This window comes from Mustela erminea, chromosome 7 (genome assembly GCF_009829155.1).
Source record: "Mustela erminea isolate mMusErm1 chromosome 7, mMusErm1.Pri, whole genome shotgun sequence".
NCBI lineage: Eukaryota > Metazoa > Chordata > Mammalia > Carnivora > Mustelidae > Mustela > Mustela erminea.
Window position 1 is genome coordinate 105,197,610 of NC_045620.1, and position 25,580 is coordinate 105,223,189.

General features: G+C 46.6%; 2 protein-coding genes across 12 annotated transcripts in view; one reads left to right on the plus strand and one right to left on the minus strand.

Annotated features, from left to right (window-relative positions):
- The window catches only part of ANAPC1 (anaphase promoting complex subunit 1), a 101,880-nt gene extending 96,458 nt beyond the window's left edge, over positions 1 to 5,422 (plus strand). For 7 of the 8 annotated variants that reach the window (XM_032352771.1, XM_032352767.1, XM_032352769.1 and 4 more), the window contains 2 exons: positions 122 to 256; positions 5,072 to 5,422. In XM_032352771.1, coding sequence (XP_032208662.1) covers positions 122 to 256; positions 5,072 to 5,187 — 251 coding nt within the window. In that variant the 3' untranslated portion in view covers positions 5,188 to 5,422. The remainder of the gene's footprint in view (positions 1 to 121; positions 257 to 5,071) is intronic. The other variant, XR_004287913.1, reaches the window with a different exon arrangement.
- Positions 5,423 to 12,036: 6,614 nt separating this feature from the next.
- Positions 12,037 to 17,774, minus strand: LOC116596560 (putative speedy protein E7). Of its 4 annotated transcripts, none has more exons than XM_032353792.1 (9): positions 17,747 to 17,774; positions 16,944 to 17,056; positions 16,356 to 16,472; positions 15,941 to 16,138; positions 14,348 to 14,406; positions 13,941 to 14,026; positions 13,249 to 13,423; positions 13,064 to 13,161; positions 12,037 to 12,242 (listed from the first exon to the last, which is right to left on the minus strand). In XM_032353792.1, exons 2-8 carry the CDS (start codon positions 16,957 to 16,959, stop codon positions 13,102 to 13,104), a joined length of 711 nt encoding a protein of 236 aa, XP_032209683.1. In that variant the 5' UTR covers positions 16,960 to 17,056; positions 17,747 to 17,774; the 3' UTR covers positions 12,037 to 12,242; positions 13,064 to 13,101. The 4 variants fall into 4 exon arrangements, with proteins under 4 accessions (XP_032209683.1, XP_032209682.1, XP_032209684.1 ...); XM_032353791.1 differs by having other exon boundaries at positions 17,479 to 17,773; XM_032353793.1 differs by having other exon boundaries at positions 13,309 to 13,423; positions 17,698 to 17,769.
- Positions 17,775 to 25,580: the final 7,806 nt, after the last annotated feature.

Below are 25,580 nucleotides of genomic sequence, written 5' to 3' on the forward strand. Positions count from 1 at the left end.
GTCTTGCTTACTGCTGTAGCCCTAGTTCCCAGCATAGTACCTATCTGGTGTATGGTCAGTGCTTAAGGAGTTCTAGATGAGAAAACAATTTGCTTCAGTTCCATTTGTGTTTCTCTCACAGCTGGGGGTGATGGGTGTGTGCATGCCTACCTCAGTGGGCAGCCCTTTGAGGAATCTCAGCTGAGCATGCTGGCGTGTTTCCTCGTCTACCACTCGGTACCAGCTCCATGGCACCTGCCGTCTATAGGACTAGAAGGTAATTGCAGATCTAAATCCTCTCGGTACCTGTATTATTGACTCATTTATTTTTAAAGTTTCTTGGGAGGAAGCCTTTCTAGTGAGTTATTTTGTCTAGTTAGGTTTTGGTCTTCATGTTTGGGTGTTACTATTGAGAACTTTTTCTGAACAGACTATCTGAACTTTATACATGCATAAACTTTTATTTCATTCAGAAAAGGATGGGTTCTTCTTCAGAGAGCCCCAAACACCAGTGTATACTAATAAATTAAATGATTATGTTATTTTTCTTTCATAATTTTTATTAAAGTTATTTTTAATTTTCTTCATTTTTTCAGTTTTTAGTTTGGGTTTTTTTTTTTTTTTTAAGATTCTATTTATTTGGCAGAGATCACGAGTAGGCAGAGAGAGAGGGGGAAGCAGGCTCCCTGCTGAGCAGAAAGCATGAGGTGGGGCTAGCCTTTATTTAACCCACTGAGCCACCCAGGCGCCCCTGGATGTTTCTTTTTAATCACATAATCTTAATTTCTAATATTATAAAGCTTTAAAATGACCAGGTACCAGGATTTTATATGAATTTGAATGTTTCTTATAATACAGAGTTTAAAATATTAACACCTCACTGTATTTTTCAGAATATGTAATTAGATATGGAGCTTGCCCAGTAACGTGAATCCTAAAATAGAATTAATTCTAAGCACCCTTATTATTATCACTTTCAAATTTGTGCTTACTAGTTGAGGATTCAAATATTTTTTTTTTAAAGCTTTATTTATTTATTTATTTATTTGACAGACAGAGATCACAAGTAGGCAGAGAGGCAGGCAGAGAGAGAGGAAGGGAAGCAGGCTCCCCGTTGAGCAGAGAGCCCGATGCGGGGCTTGATCCCAGGACCCTGGGATCATGACCTGAGCCGAAGACAGAGGCTTTAACCCACTGAGCCACTCAGGTGCCCCTCAAAAATTGTTTTTTAAGAAGAGCAAAGATTGCTCTATTTAATCATTTAAAATTTAATGACATTACTAGTTTATTGCTGTTTTGAAAACCTTGGATAAGAATGTACTTTCTAGAGACTTCCAGTTATAGCCGTGATAGAATTGCTTATATTGGAGTGACCTTCCCTCAAAAATAAATACAAAAGTTTGACAAATTACATAAAACAGCTATGTAAAGGAATTGGTAGCAACTATGCTGGCCAGACTTGATTGAGGGGTCACAGTCCCCATGAGAAGGGAAGCATAATGAGGAAACTCCATATTTACTCAAGCTTTCTTCCAAAGGAATTTGCCAGTTCGTAGCACAAGTAGAGTCCCAGCAAAAGGCAGTGGTGCTACTGGGCAGAGTAGCCAGAGGTTAGGTTAACAATTGCCTGAGAATCTAGAACTTGAGCTAAATCCCTGGTAGGAGGGAATAATAGGAATAATAACACAAAAACCTGGAAGTACTCTTTCCTTGAGACCTGTACCAAATCTTACATGCACAGGATAAGACTTCAAGAAATCTAGCAGAAGCCAGGAGACTAAAAATGTGAGCAAAGATTTCAGCAACAGCATAGTGCCAAGGAGACAAAGGGTAGTGTTCCAGGGCTGCTCAGGTGTGAAGTGGCTCTGATAAGCATCCCAGCCATTACCACAGCAGGACCAAGCCCCAAGAGTAAAGGTAAAAAGTGAAACCGAGAAGACCTAAAGTTAGCCTCAAGTAGAACAGAAATCTGCATTCTGCCTGCCTTACAGAAGAAACCATAACCTTCTTAGGAGGAACAAAATATATCCTGAACCTTTATACTTTTTAATACACAGTATCCACTTTTGAATCAAAAATTATAAGACATAACAAGAAAAGAAGGTAACAGAAGTTGGCTTATATGTGACCTAGATAAAAGTTACTGGATTGGGTCTTACAATAACTACAACTAATATTACCAAGAAAATAGATGAAAATATAGAGCATGTCACCAGAAATCTGGAATCAATAAGAAAGAGTTAAATGGAAATTCTAGGACTGAAAAATATAACTGAAATTAAGAATTCAGTGTATGGATTAAGTGGTGTATCAGACACAGCAGATAAATGAACCAGAAGGCAGGTGTGTAGAAAGTAAGCAAATTAAACACAGAAGATGGGTTGAAAATACAGAAAACATGGTAGAATATGGTGAAAAAGTCAAACATGCACATAGTTGAGATCCCAGAATAAGAGGAGAGAGAATATGAGATAGAAGCAATGTTTGAAGAGACTGGGGCTAAAAATTTTTAAAATGGAGAATGGACATCCACTTAGAGTGAACACTAAGCAGGATAATAAGAGACATACAAGATATAAAAAGACTGTAATTGAACTTTTTGAGATGTAGAATGTGATGTTTGAGATGAAGAGTACACTGAATGGGATTAATGGGCAAATTAGACATGCCATAATAAGAAATTAGCAAGCTTGATGACATAGCAATAGAAACTGTCCAAAATTAGATGCAAAAGTGAAAGAAGGAAAAAAGAGGAACAGAGCATAAATGAAGTGAGTTGTGGAACTTAAAACACCTAATTCACATGTGATTGGAGTCCCTGAAGAAGAGAGAAATTGAGGGAGGAAGAGGTGCAACAGAAAAAAATATTTGAAGAAATAATGCCTGGAAATTTTTCCAGATTTGGTGAAAACTGTAAATCCACAGATTCAAGAATTTCAGTGAATCCCAAGCATGAGAAACATGAATGAAGTTATATTAAGGCAATCATAACCAGATTGCCCAAAACTGATGGTAAAAAAGTCTTAAAAGCAGCTAGAGGAAAAAGACATGTTACAGAGATAAAAATAAGAGTGACTGTGTATTTCTCATAGGAAGCAATTTAAGTGATCAGTGGAGTAAAGGACCCAGAGGAAAATAAAATGTCTTGTTAGAGTTTTATACCCAGCAAAAATATCTTTCAAAACAAATGACCATGAAATAATTCCAGAAACACAGAAGCTGACAGAATTCGTCACCAGCAGACCCACCCTACTGGAAATGTTGTCAATTAAGTCCTTTGGGCAGAGGGAAAATAATATGAGATGGAGATGGGGGGGGTTACACAAAGGATTGCAGAACACTGGAAATGGTAATGGTATGGGTTTATTTATGCAAGGTTTATTTCTCTTAAAAAACACTTTTTTAAAGACCAGTGACAGAATAAAAATGGCAGCAGTATGTTACGGAGTTGATAAAACATGAAAAGTGAAAAATAGGACAATAGTAGCTCAAAGACTGGGAAGGGAGAAATGGAAGTACTATGGGAAGGAAGGCCTTTGTGCTAGTATGTGAAGTAGAATAATCTCACTTTGGTGACATCTTGGGTGAGATCAAAGGTAATCTTTGATCATTTAAATGTGTATATTGGAAGTCATAAAGCAATTACTAAAGTAAGAAAACAGAATCAGAACTTACTTCAACAAAGGGGCTACAGTGGAATTGTAAAAATATCATAAAAAGTAATCCTTTTAAAAGAGGACAGTGAGGAACAGAGCACAGATGGAACAAATAGAAAGCAAAGAGCAAGACGATGTGTTTAAACCTAACCATTTCAGTATCGCATTGAATGTAAATGGTCTGTTACATTCCACAATGTATTAGTATATTGGAGTTGTTTCATATCTTCCTGGATGTTTTTATTCTCTGTGCTTGGGTTTTAGTAAGGTCTGGGGAACACCATATAATAACAATTAGGTAAGAGGGGCCCCTGGGTGGCTCAGTGGGTTGAAGCCTCTGCCTTCAGCTCAGGTCGTGGTCCCAGGGTCTTGGGATCGAGCCCCACCTCCGGCTCTCTGCTCAGTGGGGAGCCTGCTTCCCCTCTCTCTCTGCCTGCCTCTCTGCCTACTTGTGATCTCTGTCAAATAAATAAATAAAATATCTTAAAAATAATAATAACAATTAGATAAGAAATTTGTCTAAATTTCCCTTGAGGTTTATTGAATATTTAATTCAGCTGACTGGCAGAGACCAGTCAGTGAAAGGAAATAGGAGTCGTAGTTGCCTCCCTCATAATCTTGTAGCAGATCTCTCTCTTGTGTTAGTCGTGCCTTAATCAGAGAGCCACATGATCACATTGTGAGACTTTTCTGTTCATCTTCATGAGGTCCCATGATCATGAACATGCCTCTGGTGTCTGCATGTCTGCTAGGATGCTTCCTGTGGCCTAGAGTCACAGGGACCATATTCACATATATATTGGAGCTAGGAGAGAGGGAATGGTTTACCATTATATGTGGTAGGATGGAGGCAAAAAGGAAGATGATGCTTAATAGGATTTTCAGGTTATACACCTCCTACTTCCTTTAGAGCAGTGTTTCTTGACCTTGGCTGCTCATCAGAATCACCAGGCAGCCTTCAGGCCTCCAGATGCCCAGGCTCCACTCCACATGAATTATGTTGGAATCTCTGTGGGATCACAGTTGAGAACCTTTGTTTCTTGGAGATTGAGGCATTAGATTAATTTCTGTGTTACTCATTTTAAGCTTTTATTCTTTTTTTAAGATACGTATTAGAATATATAAATTATGGTAGTTGAAAGTAGACAGGCACATTTATTAATTATATTTCAGTAATATGTAAATATTAACAGTTTCAGATGTAGTTACAGGTTACTTTTTGAAGTACAGAATAGGATACATTTGACATTTTTATATCAAATTATATTTTACAGTGCATTCGGGAAATTCATTATTTAAATATTCCCTTTGGGGAATTGTTTTCAAAGGGAAGAATGTAGCTTTAATTGTGATTATGTTTCTGAAGCTTCCTTGAAAGGGGTGTACATCTGAATTTATATAGAAGTTTGACTTTCCCTCCATTTCCATTTCTTTAGGGAGCACAAGCTTTGCTGAACTCCTCTTCAAATTTAAACAGCTGAAAATGCCAGTGCGGGCTTTGCTAAGATTGGCTCCTTTGCTTCTTGGAAATCCACAGCCAATGGTTATGTGATCATGTCTGGTGGCAAACCTACCCTGAAGCGTGACTTCTGCACAAAAACATGACCAAACAACAAAGCTAAAGAAACATTTATAAGTTTTATAATATAACTAGTGGGGAATGAGCTGCACAAACCTCAATGTATTTTAAAATCTAAGTGTTTTAAATATTCCAGAGGCTCTGTTGCTGTCAGCATTAACATTATATGATATATAAAAGTGAGTTAAAATTTACTTTTGTAAATAAAGTTTTTTGGTTTGTTTTCAAAACTCTTGATTATTTTAGTTTGGGATCTCAGAGATTAGAGCCGTGGGGGCTGGGGTGGATATTCATTTTTTAAGTCTTCAGCTAGGGTGATTCAGATGAAGTGACTATGTTTAAATTTGCAAGGTTTTTAAAGAAGCTGTGTCATCAAGTTTTATTCTCTGCAGCAAGAAAATGGCTTTTTAGCATCTTCTGAAATGTCGCAGTGTTTGGGTCTAAAGTTGGTGTGTACTTTCTGTGACAGTGCTAGGCATCCTCATAGTATGAGCAGTCACCTTCAACAAGAGGATGTTTATACCCTAATAAGGAATGGGTCAATGTGAAGCCTGTTCTAAATAGAGAAAATGTGCAATTTCTACTAAAAGAGGTCTTTAGAAATTGCATTTAAAAATAAATGATGGTCCATTCCCACCCAAGATTTAGAGAATGTACATCTGTATGGAGAGTTTGTAGAGTAGGTAATGATGAAAGATATTCCGAAAGAGAGGCCTGCAGCTTCAGGTTTCCTGAAGAGGAGGAAGAAAACACCGTGCTGTCTGGTGCCTGACATGTGCCCTGTGCTTCCCGAATGGCCAACTGGATTGGTAGAAACGGCATGATCCATTCAGTGATTTCACATTGCCACATCCTGAATTGTGCTGTTTAGCTCTCAGTGTAAAAATCAAAGCAAACAAATGTTTCCATTGAGATTCTGGCAAAAACCCATGTGGCATTTGCTTCTGTGGGGTGGGGGCACACCTGTAGTGGTGAAGGGTTCTCTCTAGACTCAGTACTCCGTCTGCATGCTTGCTCCAGGGACTTGCTCCGGCATTACTGCATAGGTAAGACACGGCTGCCTGGGAGGATGAAATGTGCTTCCCTTTCACACTTAGCTAGTTTTTTATATAATTTAAAAAAAAAAAAAAAGGTTACAGAAATTCCATTTGAATCAAGATTTTAAGAACTCAGTATCTGGGCAACTTTTGCTATTTTCAGTCTCAGTTGTTTATGATTTGTATTCCTTTCTCTGAATGATGACTTGAGAGACTGTTACTTGCACATTATGTATTCTCATATATGAGGGAGAACAGTCATTAGAATGTTGTCAACAAAAGCAATAATCAGGCTTTCTAAAAGAAAGAGCAGAATACAAGATTGCAGATGGTCTGGACACAGCATTTTCTTTGTAGTTTGGACCCAGTGTTTAGGTAACAGAGCAAAGAGGGTATTCTGGGCAGTCTTCTGAGCAGACTTGCTAGGATCATCAAAGAAATGAATTCTTGCTATTTATGGGTTCTGAAAAGATTTGGAAAGTAGTTCTCACCATCTAGAATATTTCGGCCTCCTCAAAGTTAAGACAAGGGAAGAGCAGGAAAAGTGCGTCTGACTCCAAAGTTAAGACAAGGGAAGAACAGGAGAAGTGCGTCTGACTCCTAAGGGTTTTGGCCCAGAAGTGGCACGTGTCACTTCCAGTCACAGCCTGTTGGCAGGAAGTAGATCCATCCACATCGTGTGACTCCTCCTCCATGTGTCCATGAAGGGGAGGAGAACAGCCGCTGGTGAGTACTGGTTACTTAATGGCACTTTGGTTCCTAACTTACCCCACATTCATCTTTTTTACTTACACAGCTACACATGCTTCCATAGATGGGCATAATTAAATAATAGTTGCACACACACCCCAAGGGAGGGCTGATATCGGTGTCCCTCCCTTGAGTACGATGTCCTATGAAGAGGTGAAGGCCTGAACTTGTGGGTAGCTCTGATGCATGGACGCCAGACCCTAGCAGGAGCGTCTGTTGGGTTAAGCCTTACAGAGCTCCCCTCAGTGCTGCCTGATCTTCAGTAAGGCCACTTTTTTACCCTTTGTCTAAAAACCAGCCAACTTAGCTTATGGTGATTCCCAGCTCAGAGATCATCTTACAGCCCAGTGGAAGCAAGGAAGTGGCAGTGGCCTCTCATCTCTCAGCTCGATCAGCAGACAGACCCATTGGTGGGAGGTCAGTGTGCCTGCTGGGCACAGGCCAGAGTTTGGGAGCCAGGATTCCGAGTAGAAGCCAGAGCATGTGGATCCAAGGCAGGAATTGCCAGAGGAGTGGATTTGTGGACTGTGTGTGTGACATGGATTCCGAGGAAAGCTATGTCAAAGCCCGATCTGAAGACAGGAGTAGGCCAAAGTCAGGAGAGGATGCTGGTAGCTGAGCGAAGCTGGAAGGCCATGGAGCAATTTGAGATCCAAACCAGGAAGACTTAGTTGGTAGCACATAGATGAACTAATATGCCTTTTGCATATAGGGCTGGGGCCTTGTCGTCTGGGTTCCTCCATCCTCATACCACATTTTGTAGAAAATGCCAAGTTGTATAAAGATCTCTCCAGTTCTGCTATGGGGGAGGGGTGGGATTTGGTCACCTTTGTACCCCCAGTATCTGCAGTGTTCAACCAGCAATAGAAGGAAGCAGAGGGGAGGTTGGAGCTGCCGCTCCTAAGAGGGTACCCCCAGGCTGGAGGCCTCTGTCAGCACATAGCAGTCACCCTGCAGATAACCATGTGACTGGCTTTTCCTGCTTCCCGGGGCCAGCCAGGTTTCCCTGACTCTGAAATACGTTGCTTGCTTCTCATCAGTCACAAGCCGTGGGAAAGTCTTTTTTGCTAAATTGAAAGAAAAGCCCTTAAAACCGTATCCTTAATTCTGGCTTGTGGGTGAGGATGAACTTGCCTGTGGGCCATCCTCTTGCTTTGCTCCATGTTCTGTCCTTGAATGAAAGGGAGGCTGGCATGGGAGTAAGCGTTGCCCAGATGGCAGGACTGTCTGTCTTTAAGCAGCTGCATAAAAGGTCAGCAGTGGAAGATCTCTCTGCCCCTCTTTCTATAGCTGAGACTCCTGAGGCTCAGGGAGGGAGGTGGCAGGTTGGCCCAAGGCCGCACTGCTCCTGTCACAACCCCTAACAGGCCTGGGCTTTCAGAACATACTGTTTCAAACCCCCAAATCTGGTTCAGTATTCCCTCTCTTAGTGCAGTAGATGCTGAGAAAGAGGCAGATTAACATAAATTGGAAGGATGTTGCACCAGACAGAGTTTGTGGACCCTTCCCTTCTCTGTGCATCTTTAGAAAAACAAAGACCTTTGTGTACTTTCTTGGAATTAAATTAGTCCTGTGTGCTGCTTTCTGGGTCATATAACCACCATCTTAATTTAAAACATCTCTTTTAGCTGAAAATATTTCTTCCTATTGTGGCACATTATAACATGAAATAGGAAATTTAGAAAAAAATTTATACCAGGTTCAATAAAATCAGTGAAAATCTATTAAAAAATGCACATTCATAATTTCCACTGCTTTTACTCCAATACTTAGGTGTGAAATCTGTTTCCCTGTCTCTGTGGTTAATGGATCCATCTCCGGTCTTACATTCAGGTACGCTGCCTTGGGAAGCTGTAGTCCATGGACTTCCAGAACCCCGACGTGCTAGATCATGATCACGTCAGTGGGAGGACTTATCACAGGGACAGTGTTTGGAAGCTAGTTAGTGCTGCCCATGTTCTTTCATTTGTCTTGTGTTCATATTCGTGTGTATTTTTCATTCAGTCAAGGCTTTTGTTTGCTTACTGTGCACCATTCCAGAGATTAAGAAGATAATCTCATCAGCTGAAGTGTGGGTCAACGTATATAGCTCTTCAACAATTGAAGGAAGAATCATTAGCAAATCGTCGTAATTAGTATCCCTAGCTGCAGCGTCTCTGCCTGGTAAGATCTAGATGAGATGAGCACCAACCCCTACTTGAAATTTCTGCAAAACCCCAGAGGGCCGTGTGGGTGCTATCTTGTCATCTTGGTGTCCTCTTGCTCCGAACTCCCTCTCTCCTCTAGTTAATTTTCATTCGGTCATCTCACTGTGCCCTCTGCCTGGACAGGATGTCAACTCAGCATCTTCACCACCTCCTCCTCTTGCTGCTCAGCCTCCAGCTGTTTTCTGTGCGGGGCCAGGTAAGTGTGTGCCACTGGGAGGAGCCAGTGAGAGATGCCCATGTGAGGCCTGGAGGTGGAAGAGGTAGCCAAGGCTTCATGGGTCACAGGTGGGCAGGAGGGCAGATTGTGCAAACCTGGCTGCAGCCACCACCAGCTGTGGCAGGTGTCCCCCCGCCCCCAGATGAGTTTTGCAGGGCCTTCTCAGGCTTCTGTTCCCTAAACATTTCCATCTACTTTTCCTTCATCAACACCCTTTCTGCTTGGGTCCCTGAGAAAACCCTGTGCTGCTAGGTGGGACATAATGACCCAGGTGTGAAACCAGCCCCATCCCCAAGTCCCATAAAAGCCACTCACACCACTCGGTATCCCCTGGTTTTGCTCATAGAATTTCCAGCCCCTTGGCTATCTCTTGAGCCCCCAGTGCTGTTCACTTTCCTTTCCCATGATCACACCCTCAGGTGTGCTCTAATACCAAGATTTTATGACAGTCTTGCAACTCGTACACTAACTCATCTGAATGGGACCAAACTCAGGCCACAGTGACCTCCCCGCCTTGAGTGGCCTTGGGTTTCTCCCTAACACCCTGAGAGGACTCCCTGACTAAAGGAAGAATGCATGGTCTTTCATCAGCTGAGTAACTTGAACGGTGTGGGTTGGCCCCGTATAGTGCCAGATTTCCCAGGACTGAGTCACTAGATGCATGAGTGAGGAGAGAAACCACCTCTTAGCCTGTTTATCCCTTGGCCATCTGGGGCTGCAAGGACTAGGTGTCACCGATAGTAAGAGCTATGATTATTTGCAATTGCAATGTTCCAGAGGACTCAGGAAGAAAATGCTAAGCCCTCATGGGATAGCCGGGGTTGAACACCAACTGTATTGCTTCCTGAAGGGAGTCAGCTTTTTATAAGACTGCATATTCTGTCTCTGCTTGACTGTGAGGTTCCTGGACACCTTGTAGTCTAAGCAGTTTTGTGGCAAATCCTGCATTTCTATGGGAAAAAAGTGATGAAGAGCTAGACAGTGTCTGTCTGGTAACGGCAATTATTGCCCAGTAATGAGACTTCCTATCTAGAATAGTTATACATGTCTTTACATCTGTATATCCATCCACCCATCTATCCATCTGTCTGTCAAGAGTGCTTTAAAATCTAGGAGCATCACTGAGCACATGGAGAGGTGGTGGACCAGCCCAGGCTTGTGGAATTGCCTGGAATACTGGGCACCTACCCCCAGATCCTGCCCCCCAACCCCATCCCCAGTGTTCTTCCACATCTCTGAAGGGTTTTGCATCTGAATGTTCCTTCCCTTGGTATCAAGATCACAAGCCCTATTCTTATTGGAGGGTGTTTGCATGGTGCACCCCACACCCTCATCCCATTGTTAGCACCTCGGCATGATCTAAGGATAATCTGACAGAACTGGGTTTTGCTTTGTGAATCTACCTGGAAGTCTTTTAGTAGTGAGTTCAGATTTGTTCATACAAGTAATATGACTGATCTCAGTTGAATCTCTTTTTTTTTATTGTTTCTGTATTATATTTCTACTATATTTCTTATATTTACCGTGTAACTTTGATTTTTTTTTTCTCTTAAAATTTGTCATATTCGTTTATTTGGCATTCAGGATGTCTTGTATTCTTGTGCATACATTTAACACTAATATCCACATAGGACTCTTCCAGTCACTTCGCCTTTTTTTTTAACCTCAGCTTCCACTGCCTTGTTTCTGGCCTCAGTAGCACCCTGGGACCTCCCCACCTGTCCCCAGGCATCCGTTCATGACAGCCTCCTTTCTTCTCTCCCTTCTCCTCTCATTTTGAAACTTGGGTTATTTCAATGATGTCAGAGCCTATGATGGCATAGGATTCCCCCCTTGACTCCCATTCTTGTTTCAACATTAGATGCACACATCAGTGAGCGCCAGGCCTCCCTCTAGTCTCCTGGCTGGAATGCCCCACCATCTCTTCCAGTGGAGTGTCAGGAAAGCCTCCAAGGACAACTGTCCCCAAGATGCTGATTGCCTAGAATGGGCTGGCCACATCCTGTATCCTCTCTCCTCATGTGTTTCTCCCCCCTTCCTGTCTCCTTCTCTTCACCTCACCATCTTCTAGCTGTTTCTTTGGCCTCTTTCTTCAGGGGCCGCCTCCTCAGAGATCCAGGCCTCTTCCCAGACTTTCCATCCCCTCTCCCTCTGCCTATTCTCAAGTTTCCACAGAGGCTCCTGCTCTGGTCTCTTGGCTCCTTTGGTCCCCCCCTCCATGTTACTGCCACACTCTTCCAGATTACCAGGGGGCAGGGCCTTTGCAGGCGGACACTCACTGGAAGGTTGGGGAGCCATTGTGCTATTCAGGCTGTCATGGTTCTAACTGTCCCCGCACCCTCCTTCCTGCAGTCTGAGGAAAACTGGAGGCCCAGTGCTGTCCCTCTGTGCCTCCCGGAGCCTGCCAAGGAGGCAGCAGCTTGGTGTTGGGGCAGGGAGAGGCAGGGGATGGGTGGGAGCTACAAGAAGAGAAAGCGAGATCAGAGCAGGAGGCGGACTCCCGGGTGAGGAAGTTCTCAGCGCACCACCACAGGTGCATGTTGGAAAGGGGCTCAGGCAAAATCAGCTGCCCCCCCTCAGTGCTTGTCTAAGCGACCAGATCCAAGAGTGGCCCCTGTAGCCACTATTTGTCTCTCTTTTTTTTTTATTGTGAAAATAATGCAATTTTCTCTGGAATTTGAGATTCTGACATATATAGTAGTCGTTGGTCCTCAAATAAGAAGCCTGTGGATGAATTAAACTTTATCCCAAACTTGGTTTATCACAGAGCACACTTGACCTTCTTTTTCCTAGGGTCAGAATGGGCTCCGTCACACCCTGCAAAGAGGTGGGGGGTTGGCTCAGTTCACAAGATTATTCTGGTATAGCCATCTCCCCAGGCAAAGAGCGCCTTCTGTGTTTCACCAAAGGTCCCCACCCCCAACTTCAAGTAAACCCAAAAATAAAAACCAAATTTAAACAAAAGAAAACATGTTCTAAAGAGTGTGGTGCTGGCCAAGCGTCCACTTTCATAACTGTGGCATCTACGGTGTGCTTTCTCACAGTTCTCTAGGTGCTTGATGCCCTTTTATGCCCACCGACCTGATCTTTGCAGAGACCAGGAGCCCTAGAAGCTCCTTTTGCCTGTGACAAGACGAAACTGACACATCCTTCAGGGACCCAGCTACTAAGCTTGCTTTATGTGGGAGGTAAACACATTCCACTTTTGATGACATGTTGGAATTAATCTCTCTTTCCTCCAAAGAGCCACCAGGGGAACAACCCCCCTTTCCAGAAAGGGTGACTTCAGTGTCTTCCATTTATTTGTTTAAAATTTTCAACTCAGATCAAAACCCTACAGAGGTTTTCATTACTTAGATCAGCATTTCCAGGAGTTTTCCCAAAAAGTTTTTTTGATATGCAAATCGGGATCTGGTGTTACATACTTGATTCCATAGTCAAATGCATTTGGAGAGTTTTGATATAAACACCGGTAATTACTTTCTGTATCATGGTAGTTCTCAGAGCCCTTAGATGCTAATATGCTCAAAGGGATGCTGTACTGCTTCCCCTTCAAGCCCACCAGCCCAGGAGGTGACTGCAGGGGCACAGAAGGTGGGGACCTCCTGCCCGAAGAGCCCCAGAGCACCCGCACTCACCTGCACCACCTGCAGCCCCCGCTCTGTTCCCCGGGGACCTAAGGGGCGCACTGGCGCTCCCGACTCCAGACCCAGTGATGCGGGTTCTGGGCCTGGATCTGAAAGGGAAACAGCAGCATGAGCACCTGGAGCAAGGGCACAGCCCCACCACTGGGGTGTGCCGCCCACCCTCATCCCCAACAGACCTCCTCACACAATTCCGGGGTGACCCAGGCACGGTGCCCCATTGCATGGAAGAACTCCACCTTCAACTTCAGGAACTCCTTGTAGAGCGCTGGCCAGTGCTCCCTGCCCAGCAGGAACTGGAAGATGCTCCGTTTGGATGTGGGGTTGTCCTCCTCCATGTCAGAGGCAATGTAGCTGCCGTGGGGAAAGGGGGGATGCTTGTCAGGCCCAAATGAGGGCCGACCTCAGGCAGCACGGCCAGGAGAAGCTGCAGAAGTCACACCGGAGAACCCAGTGCCCAGGGCAGTCTGTCCAGGAAGGAGGGTCTGGGAAGCCCTATCTGTGGGGATTCTGACTCCAGAGGGACAGCAGGACCGTCCTTGGGACCCAGTCGGTAGGGCCCGCGCTGTGCGTGGCCCAGGCCAAGGTTCTGGCTGCTCGCCATTTCCCTGGGGCTTCTCCCTCTGGTCACTCAGTCTCTGAGCAACAAGTGATGTTTCTTGGCTACTTTTGTAGCCTTCCCCTTCCCCATGACCTTACTCATTGCCTTCCCCTCCCCCCCCCACAGAGCCTTGTGTGCTCTGTGGCCAAGAGGAACCACCACTTGAGACCCTCAGGTGCATAGGCATGGCCAAGCCCATCCTGATGGGGTGGTGAGGCTGTGGGATGGGCGACTGGGGGCAGAACTGAGCATCCCCGAGGTGGCACTCACAGGGCCAGGAAGAAGTGGATCCTGTTGTAGAGGTGGCCGGGCAGCCCGACACGGCCAAAGTACTCCACCACCATGGAAAGCAGGTACTGTGTGGACATAGGAGGCAGGCAAACAGTCAGTAGAGGTGGGGAGAGTGTCCCACACGGGCCGCAGGTCCTGCCCCATCCAACGGCCATGGCGGGAACCCCTCAGGGCGGGCTGTGCTGAGGCCCTGTGGCATGTGGAGAGGAACCCACGGGAAGCCAGGAGAAGATGCCCATAGGCAGGCCAGGCCGCAGGGGGTGTGTCTTCTGACACGGAGAGCGGGTCCCCCCAGGGCTTCTCCCGCCCTGGTTCTCTGTTCCTGCCCCCACAGGTGGTGACTGTGTGGACCCCATGGCCCCTCCTCATTTTGGTGCTGCAGATACCTTATCAGATACTTTGAGGAAAATGTCAGCTTCCAAGAAGCTCTGGATCACAGGGTCCTCTGCAAAGGAAGGGAGAAGTGAGGGGGGCCTTGGAGCCTCCCTTCTGGGAGAACTGAGCGGAGGGCTATGGGACATTCCAGAGGGAAGGAGGAAAACCGAAGCCTCCCCCAAGTCCCTTTGTCTCCCTGAAGTGGAGGCAGCCTCCCTTCCGCCAGGAGGATTGTGAGTCTTAATATTTGTGACAGTGGCTTTTCTTTCCAGTGAGGCCTGTCGTGAGTTTCAGCTGTGGGTCTTGGATTTTGCTATTATCAACTTCCACGTGATGGGCAGGGATACATTCACTGATCACAGAGATGTGACCTGACTCTCAATGCTTAACACCTTTGCCCCAAGCCAGAGCTTGGCTGCAGCCAGGGTCTCTCTGACAGCGCATCTATCCTTGTCACTTTATCATGCCGCGGCCGTGTGAAGCTTCCTGCCGCCTCCCATTAACCGAGTGCCCTGAGCTTGTGGTGTTCGGTCCACAGCCCCTGGGGGTGCTAGGCGTCCTGTCCTCTTTCTCCTGGATCCCCTCATTTCCTGCAGATAATGACCTGACCTCTCGGCCTCCCCTGCCCCCTGCTCCCAGCAGCCTTGTCTGGGATTAGAGTTGTCCCCTGGAGGTTCCATTTTTCAGGGGAGTCCTGAGAGAATGCTGGGCGCTGTCTCTCCCTCGCTTCTTGCCTAGGACAATGACACTTGCACAGCAGGGAAGATGGAGGAGTTGAGGATTATTTCATCCTCCTGGACCGAGTCTGGCTCTCTGCAATAGAACTTGCTGTGATGATGAAAGTGTTCTAGATCTGTACCATTCATTACGGTAGCCATTAACCATGATGTGGCGGCTGCATGCTTGAAATATGGCTTGTGAGACTGAGAAACGGGATTTTTAAATTTAATTTTAAATGAGTTAAGTAAGCTTTTCATGGCTACCTGTGGCTAACGAATGCTGCATTGGACAATATGATCACAGTGTCCCCAGGGCTATCACACTTAATCCTGCCTCTGCTCCTGATGGTACCTTCTCAGACACACGTCCCCTGAGGACCCCATTTCACAGAGCTCCCCCTCCTCGCTCACACTCCATCTCCAGGCATCGTTGCCTTTGGAAAAAAAACATTACTGCCCTGCATTTGTCACTGGCTGAGAGCAACTTATTTCTGTAGAGCTTTGTTTATGTCTCTTCCCACCTTGAATGTAAAGGCAGCGAGATCTAGGTTGTCTTTTCATCGCTGATCTCCAAAATCTTAATTGGAGGGAATCCGTGAACGTATCTCAGTGGGCAGAGGTCGGAGCCCTTGGTTTGTTCTGAGGTGTCTTGACCATTGAGCACTCTCCTCTGTAGCCTCCCCCACTCCCGCTAAGAACTTGTCTCAGAGAGGAGAAACCTGTCGGCCTCTCCAGCAGAATTAAGGTCCCTCTGTGTCGGGTACCACCAAGACCCCTGACAGCTCAGAGCCCAAGGCGGGGAGATTTGAGCATGATCCCAGAGCCACTGCCTCCAATGTGACTCTCCGCAGGACCCTGACTGCTCCGTCCGCTCAGAGCACGCACCCAGAAGTCGGTAGAACGCTTCTTGGTCTTCAGGACGGTAACTGGGTCTTCTCCTCTTGTTCATCCTGAGTTTCATTCCCTCAACATGATTGACCGTCCAGATGGTCCTCTCCTGGCCCCTCTTCTTCCAGGACCTCAGCTCAGAGACAGCTTCCAAGGTGGCGGAGTTGGAGGCCGGGACGCTGCTGTCTTGGGCCGCTGCAGAAACAGAAGATTCTGAGTAAGCGTGGATGTGACCCACCTGGGAACTGGAGTCCTTGTCTTGCCGCTCGCTCTGATCACTGGACCTGGACTCAGCCTCGTGAAGATAAGATGGTAAGTGGTCACTCAGCAGCAGGTGACGCTTCGTACAGGGACGCTGAGGCACACCCGGAGACACATACCTGCTGTGACACATACCTGCTGTGACACATACCTGCTGTGACATCCACCGATCTCCTCCTCTTCCGACCTCTCATTCTCCTGGCTCTCCGCTCAGGGACAGCCTCTGAAGAGGCAGAACCGGAGGCCAGAGGGCTCCTGTTCCGTGGAGCTGCAGGGAGAGAGGAAGGACCCCATGTCAACACGGCAGGAGGACCCACCTGGGAATGCTAGGCTCTTCCTTTCCCGCTGCCCTTGAGAATTTTGCATGTGACATCTGGAGGGATAAGAGAGTGACCATCACCCCTTTGCCCCAGTCTATAGATGAGCGTAGGGATTGAGTTATCATTTCTCTTTCTTTGCCAGGAGAAGCTGCTCTCCTGTGCCTCTTTCCATGGATTGTTCTGCCAGGAGGATACCTCTACAGAGACAGAGGTAAAATTCTCTCGTCATGATGTCTTTAATCGCCACAAACGTGCACAGGCTAGTGACATCCCTGTCTCACCCTGAAAGCCCTTTCCCCTGCCCATGCAGACCCAAACACATGAGAGCAGAGAGGAGGAATGGGAAGTACTATTGGAGCCATGGTGTTCTAGCGACCTCAGTCATTCAGACTGGACAGAAGTCAGACGACTGCACACACCTGCTTTGCCTTCCATGCATACCCCTTTCTTCTGACTCTTCTTTGCTGGGTCCTGTTGGCTCAGAGCAGTCTCTGAGGCAGCTCATGTGGAGCCCAGAGGGATCCTGTCTTCTCTGCATATGGAAAAAAAACAGAGGGCACTCAACCTGATCTGACCGGGCCATTTCTATTTGCTTAACCTGCTCCTGGTGAAACCTAATAATAATTAAAATGGCAATAATAAGGGCGCCTGCACGGCTCAGTGGGTTAAACCTCTGCCTTCAGCTCAGGTCATGATCCCAGGGTCCTGGGATCGAGCCCTGCAATTGGGCTCTCTGCTTAGCAGGGAGTCTGTTTCCCTTTCTCTCTCTCTGCCTGCCTCTCTGCCTACTTGAGATCGCTCTCTCTCTGTTAAAAAAAAAAAAAAAGGCAATACAACAAAATAAAATAGCTAACAGTTATTGGTTGCTTATTGAACTTCCAATATTGATCAATGCATAAATAATGACCTCATTCAATCCTTATAATGATCTGTGAGGTAAGGTGTATGACTTACATGATTTACAGATGAGGAAATGGAGACTTGAGTTGAGTAAGATTTGTTCCTTGACTGAGGTTAGAGCACTTTGGACTTGGGATTAGGACTCGTGTCTGACCAGTGCTCAAGGGAGGAATGGCCAGGGGCAGCGAGAGTTGAGCCTCAGTCACCCTTCTAGGAAGGCCGAGCTGGGTGGCCTTACATACTCAGTCTAGTACAGGAACGAGTGACACTCACCCAGAGCAGACCTCCTGGCTCTCTCAGGATTTAGGCCCTTTACCCTTACCCGGAGCACAGCCTCAGAACAGTGTGAGAAGAACACTCACTGTAGCCAGGTCTTTGGAACCAAATGGCTCCCCAGATTCCAGAGCCCTTGACAAGAGTCAGTGATGACATCACATCATTCCACCAGGAACTGCTTTTTTTCTATAAAAGGAGGTCAAGAAATAGAAGATGCACCTCAAAGGAAGGCGATTAGTGCCCCGGCCTGTGTACTGGGCTCACCTCATCTTATCCCAACGTTGTCTCCGCTTTGAAACTCATCCTGTGTATAACCAAGTCAATTAATGATTCCAGATGAAAGCAATGCACCCACATATCCAAAACACAAACTTAAAAGTTGACAAATTGCTCCTCCATAATAAAAGCAACTCAGGTAGTTTATTTTTGCTATCTTCTTATTTCTGCTTAGCTATGATCACAGTAAGATTAAACATTTTTAACTTTTATATTTTGAGATAATTGTAGATTTATATGCACTTGTAAGAACTCTTTACCTAAATGTTAGGTGTGACTCTAAACAGGACACTGCTAATTTTTTTTTTTTTTAAATGAACACATTGGGGCACACACTTTCATGAATGTCATCTTGTTTGAAGTGGTCACTCTTGGAGATTTTACATACAGATGGTGTTCCTATTATCACTCCAAATTCTTTGTGAAGGGCCTTCTGAACATGAATATCCTCAGTGGCGGCATGTTTCCATTATTTAAAATTAGTTTTTTGGCATCAATAATGTCCTTACCCTAAGGCAGGTGATGAAGTCATTTCCACCAGCTGCTCTGCTGGGCCCCAGAAGGTGGTCAATTCATATTTGTTGAAATGAACCAAGAAACCAGGGAGGGGGTGGAAAGCTGGGGATGCTCATTTGCTTGGGGAACGTTTAAATAGGATCTTCCAAACTGTTAAGACAACACTTGGATATCTTTACGTTGGTGTGTTTGCCTTGGAAAACAGACCAAAAAGGAACTATTACGTTATAGTTCCACATTGCAGCAGGTACCCTGACCTTTCCCTCTGCATGTTTGAAAAATATTGAATCCAGTGATTGAACCTCTTGGTTTTCTCATCTCTAAAATAAGAATAAGAGAACACACCTCATATCAACTGTTCCGAGGGTCAAAGGACCAAAACCTATTTGTCAAATGTTACCTGGCAAATGCTGTAGCTGTAAGCCATAGGGAGGTGTCTGTCCCTCATCTTTAAATCTGAACACATGTGTAGAATAATTCTGTGATGTAAGGTCCCCTTGTCCTGAAGTGCCCTCTCGTGGGAGCAAGAGACTCAGTGGTCGCCTTAGATAATAGCTCAGGTGACCAGAGCCCTTTGTTAGGACGCCCAGGTCTGGAACTGGGTTCCAGGGTAGGACAGTTGATTGGTGGCATTTCCTAGTCACCCCCTACCCTTCATCGCGCCCTGCAGGGTGGGTGGGGCAGTGCTTCTGATAAGTTCATTGGTAGGTGGCAAAGCCTGGTCCACCCCTTTGGCTTTTACTATGTGATGCCCACAGTGGCCAGTAGGTGGCGCAAGTCGCACACCACTGCCACTGCCGCTGGCTGCGCCGTTCTCAGAAGGGAAAGGTCTATTTCTAATCCAGCCTGGGCTTTATGGCAATGCTTAATCACATGGAAAGGAACATGCAATAACTACTGGTATTTCTGTAAACACACATGCTAAGTGCAGCTGCCAGTTGGGGATGAGGACAGAAGGAACACTCAGGGAGAGGTCTCCTGAGGACAGTCTATAAAAGGAAAACCCTGCGGCTTTTTAATTCAAGAGCCTCCCAGTTAACCTTTCTGACTCATAGAAAGAAACATTTAGAACCCGGAAGGACAATGATAACACATTTTGTGGATTGTAACCTGGTCCTCTGTCTACGCTGCCCACTCCCCATTTCCCCAAATGGCCAGTTTCAGAAGGAAAGACCAGTTCCCCGGGCCCAGGGTGGGCATGCCCACCTCCCAGCCCCTGGCAAAGCCTGGTGAGGGGCAGGGCCAGCGCCTCCTGAACTGACCGTGACTTATTTCTCTCTCCTTTGGTCCTGGCAAATTGCCTGTGTCTTGCGTTCCTTCTTTCTCTGTCCTTTCCTCCTTTCTCATCCTACCATTAATAACACCGGCGTTGGATCGCGAAGCTGAAGGAGGAGACACGTCACAACAAAACAAAGAGTGAAATCTGGTCAGGAGCAATAAGGACCGGGGGATCTTAATTTTAATGTGCGGACACTTAAAGCACTGTCATACGGTACACATAACATAAAATTAGCCATCCTAGCCATTTTTACATATACTTAACACATTCGTGTGGTGCAACCGTCACCCCCACGTACCTCCTAAGTTCTCCTGTTGTAAAACTGAAACGCTGTCCCCGTGAAAACACCAACTTCCCATTGTCCCCTCCCCATGACCCCTGGCCACCGCCGTTGGACTTTCTCTCTCTATGAGTGTGACTACTCTAAGCGTCCCTTCTAAGTAGAGTTGTACATCCTAGTAGTTTTGCGACGGGCTTATTTCACTGAGCAGAATGTTCTCAAGGTTCATCCGTGGAGCACGCACCAGACTTTCCTTCCCTTTTAAGGGCAAATGCTATTCCCTGACGTGTGCACACCAGATTTTCCTTATCATCCATCCATCCATCGATGCTGGGATTGCCTGCGTGTTTCAGTTATCACAAATATGTGGCTGTTAATGTGGGCGTACAAAGATCACTTTGAGATGAGTTTTCTGTTCTTTTGCGTAGGTACCCAGAAGCGGAATGGCCAGATCGCGTGGTAATTCGATTTGCTAGTGTCTGAGGAGCTGCTCGATTGCTTTCCATAGAAGCTTTTACATCTCATCCACAGGCCTCATGGGTCCTAATTTCTCCACATCCTTGTCAGCACTTGTTTCTGTTTTGTTTTGTTTTTGGATAGTAGCCATCCTAATGGGTATGAGATGCTGTGTGGACACTGAGTTTGTTTTCTCTAGGGCTTTCTCTGGAGTGGACTGGGTCACCTGATATCGTCTTATGACAGTGGTCTTATGATAAAGAAGATGTCTTCCCGCCCCACCCTTTCCTCAGAACCTCTGCCCCCAGAGCCCTCCAAGTGTGGGTACATCTAGGGCCGGCCCCTCTACCAGGGGACCCACTTGAGAGCAGCTTCATTTGGACCAGTCTTGGGTGACCAGAGTTTCCTGAAGTGTTACCGGGTCACAGCTTGAGCTCCTCTGAGGATGGGAGCAAGGCAGGCTGATTGGCTAACTGCACTGTGGTTCTCTCCCGCTCCACAGGGGGAAGGTCCCAGGGGTCTTTCCCTCAGAAGGCTCTTGCTGGAAGGTGTCGAGGGAGCCTGGGAAGCTTGAAGTTCTCAGCCTGCCTTTGAAATATCTCACAACATCTCCAGGGACATGGCGTCGGCATATTTACCCAAAGGGTGACAGGAGTCACCAGGAGTGTCTGCCCACCCAGACTTCAGTCGCCCCAAACGTTCTCTTGGGGCCAACTGCTATATATCGCTGTGGGGCAGCCTCCTAATTACAGATGCATTTCATTAAAAAAACTTCCCAGAAACAAAGTGAAACTTTCTCGCGCATCTTGTGAGAGATACATTTCACGGCAGATAGCAGTCAGTAAAGGGCCATCTGCCCCCGCAGAGTGGAGACTCGGGGGGAGGCCCAGCCGTGACTCAGGGTGAGTGACCAAGTGCTGGGGTCTCTGGGGGTGCGGGTGCGATGGCCTCAGGTAGGCTTGTGCCTGAGTCCCAGACTGGCACTTAATTTGTTCTGTGTCCTTGACAAAAATGAGCTTAATGAGAGCTACCGTTGGAGTTGCCCAGAGGTTTAAAAGGAGGTAAGGATGCTCTTGCTTAGAAGCTTCTGGAATAGGGAAGTGCTGTCCATGGTCTCCCTCTTTTCCCTCTTGTCGTCTGCTCAGCACAAGATGGGAGTGTTGTTGAGCCCAAGTCCAGGCAGAGAGACGAGGAAGATCAGGGAGTAAAAGCCGGAGTCTTTTGGTGGACAGCTGCCCCGGCAGACGGACAGACAGATGTGCTCCCTGCAGTGGGGAGAGGAAAGTGCAGGGGATGGAGCTCCAGCTCGGGGATTCCAGGCTCACTCTGGCCACGGATGAGGTCCCACACAGCACCCACCACTTTCTGGTTAAGCCGGGGTTTGGCCTTTGGAAGGGCTCAGCTTTCCAGGTGAGGGATCTGCCCTGATTTCTGCTTTGTCGCTACTGTCAGGGGCCCAGCTGCCCAGAGGCAGGTACAACTTACGGAACTGCAGGAGAATTTCTAGTTTTATTGTTTTAGAAAAATCACATCCTTCATCGAGCATTGAGCTTACCTTTTGAGATGTTTGCTGGCTGGTAATTAAAGGGCTATTCACGATAAGGGCTTTTTATTAAACAGAAGGTAATAACTTCTGTGAGGTGTGTATGCAAATCCTCTTGGTTAATTAACAGTTTACAGTTTGCTTTTCACTGATTTTGTCTCATTCTTTCCTCTGACGCTCCCATATGGCAACAAGGTCCCCCTTTTATAGATGCAGAAACGGAGGCTGAGACGGAGGGCCCCTGCAGGCTTGAGGGGTGCCTGGGGCGTCTCGAGGGCACACTCGTCTTGGTGCTGGCTTCCCCAGTCCCCGTCGGTTGATGTGTGTCTTTGGCTGTGGTTCGGGGACACACATGTGGGCACTAGAAGCTCCCTTTCCAAGAGGGAAGCTTAGTTTATATCTCAGTTTTAGGCAGGGGATGCAAAACACTACCTAGTTATGTCTGGGGTGTGGACAGAGGGAGAAGTTGGATTGAATGCCGATCCTGCTTTGCTGCTACTCACGAGGAACCCAAACCTTAGCGTTTCACTCTGTCGTTTCTATCTTTCCCCTTCTCAGGGCTCTTCGGTTAACTAACCAGGGGCAGGAAATGACCAGCCCTTTCTTCTCCTGGAGAGGCTAGAGAACACGGAGAATGGTGAGGAGCACAGCTGTTGGGGGGAAAGGGGGTGGGCAGAGAGCTGGGCCAGCTCATTTGACAAGGAAGCCCTGGGAAATGTGAACATTGGTTGTTCTTTGCTGAGTCAGAGCATCAGCTGGCCTCCTCTATTTTTTGCAGATTCCCCGAAATTTGGTTGCAAAGAGCCCGACACCTTCCCGGGGCTTTTGCAATCTGGAAGGTAGGCAGCGTTCAGCAGAGACTGACGTCCACGGCTGGGGAGGCTCCCACAGTCCTTCCATGCCTGGCGGCTGCACTCTTTAATTTGGGGACTATTGTGGTATTGTTGGCGTTATTCAGGGTTTTGGTTTCAATAGAATCTGTGATGATTTCTTTGTTATTTCACAGAAATTGGTACCCATGGTTGGCATGTAATGTGGTAGCCTTGGTTCTCTTGCTTTTGCCTAACACCCTTCCAGAAGAGCAAGGCAGTGGGAAAGGGAGTGCGGTGAGTTTGTTGACCTGCGGACATCAACCGTGGGACCTCATACTCTTGCTCAAGAATTTGCCCAGGCTTGGGACATTTGTCAGTTTGCAAAAATAATATAGTTGGTCTTTACTGTTTGCCCCCTAAATATGAAGAAGCTTCATGTTTTTTGTTTTGTTTTGTTTTGTTTTTTTCCCTAGTGAAAAAGAAAGAATTCTGCTTTTCTAGAATCTGGCCAGATCTCACAGGGGTGACATGTTTTAGTACTTACATCTGCTGTGTTCCTGTCCCTCTGACTTTTTTTTTTTTTTTTAAGATTTTTATTTATTTATTTGACAGACAGTGATCACAAGTAGGCAGAGCAGCAGGCGGGGGCGGGGAAGCAGGCTCCCCCTGAGCAGAGAGCCCGATGCTGGGCTCGATCCCACGGACGCTGAGATCATGACCTGAGCCGAAGGCAGAGGCTTAACCCACTGAGCCACCCAGGTGCCCCCTGTCCCTCTGACTTTTACAGACTTGTCTTATTCCTTTGAATTACAGATGCTCATGGCACATACTCCTAGGGATCCTTCACGTTGTTTATGGCGAATTCCTAAAGGTCACACCAGTGTTTCTCTCATGGTCTAGGAACTCACAGGGTTGATCCTTGAGGCCAGGGTTCCTCTCTGGACACCTGGAGCACCCAGCCCTGACTTTACCTGTTCTCTAGATGTTGCTGCATGAGTAATCACCTTGGACACACCCTCTCCTGTGTGGGGACCCCTCTTCTGCGAGGTGATGGAATGCGATATCTCTGCGGTGGAGAGCTTTATGTCTGCTTTTCCTGGGATGCTTGGTGGCCAGGCTGTGGACCCCATTCTGGCTTTCCGAAGGTGTGTCATGGTCCTGACATAGACCACCCTGTTTTAGAAGGGAGAGGACCCCAAGGATCCCTCCCAGCCTCTTGTTTCCTACAGAAAGTTATAGAAAACTTTCTGTAGGAGCAGAGGCTCAGACGGCAAGTAAGGTAAAAAAGGACAGAAACAGAATCTGTAGATTGATTTTTTGGAGTGGGTAGGTAGGATCTTTTAAAAATATTGAGATATCATTTACATTACAAAATCAACATATTTTGATTAATTAAGCTATTGCACCCTTAATGAATTTTGATAATTATATAGAGTCATGTAACCACTGCCACAATTGAGATATGGAACATTCTAGCACCCAGAGATGTTCCTTTGAACTTTGAAATAACCTCCTCCCTTTGGCCCCAGCAACCAGAGACCTGTTTTCTATCACTATAATTTTGCCTTTTCTAGAATTTCATAGAAACACAACCAAACAGTATATAGTGTTTGCATCTGGCTTCTTTCACTCAGCATAACCAATTTGAAATGGGTCTGTGTCCCCATGTGCACCAGTGGTCAGTCCCCTTCTACTGTGGGGTGGTTTTACCTGGCATGGATGGGCCACATTCGAATTCCCATTCACCAGCTGATGGGCATTTAAGTCCTGTCTTGTTTCTGGTGATTATGAAGAAAGCTGCTACAGGTCTTCGTGTCCATGTCTGTTTTCATTTCTCCTGGGTAAGTACCCAGGCGCTGGTTTGCTGGGTCGTGGGATGGATTTATGATTTGTAAGATACCGCCTGTTTCCCAAGGTGGCCACACCAGTCTGTTTCCAAAAGGGGGCACTTTTAGCCCAGGACGCATGACTGCCCTTCCTGATGTCTGTGGGTATCTTTCCCTGCAATGATTTTTCAAGAAGTTTGTTGGACACGTAAGGAGGGTACATGACTTTTAGGCAAAAGACGATTGCCTCTCTGTGGATGAGATGAGCCTGTTTTTGAACTCCGGATGCTGTAGAAAGGTTTGCATTGTCCTGCTGAAGAAAGCAGGTACACCCTGACACAACACAGGTGGGAGTCACGTCTCCCCCGTGTCCTTCTAGCTCTCATCCGTCAGTTTTGCGTGTGGGCCTCACATGGCAGTTCCAAGTTCATCCTGAGTTGAGATAACGCCTGGAGGCCAGGCAAAACTGGGGGCTGTCATATCTGGCGGGAAGTGATTAATCACGGAGACTTTCCTGGCACACTGAACTGACCTTTCTCCCACGTGCAGCAGGGGCAGGCAGGGTCAAGTTTAAATCCGAGATGACAAGTGTCTGGATTAAGGAAGGTTGCTGCCGCGTACTTGGCTTGGGGTCAGTGGCTTTGTGTCTCACACCTGGCGAAAACTGACTCCCAATTGAAGAAAGAGTTACGGGGGCTGGAGCACGTGTTGACTCAACTTTGGTCTAGAGCTCCCTGCAAGGTTTTTGTGACCCACACGCCCTTTGCACATGTTGGGGGCATCCTGGTTTCTAGCAGCAGCTGAATGACTGTGTTTTACCTTGGAAGCCCCTTGCTCATGGTGCCTCTGAACCTTTGGAGTGCAAAAGGGTTGCTTCTCTTGGAGTCCTTCG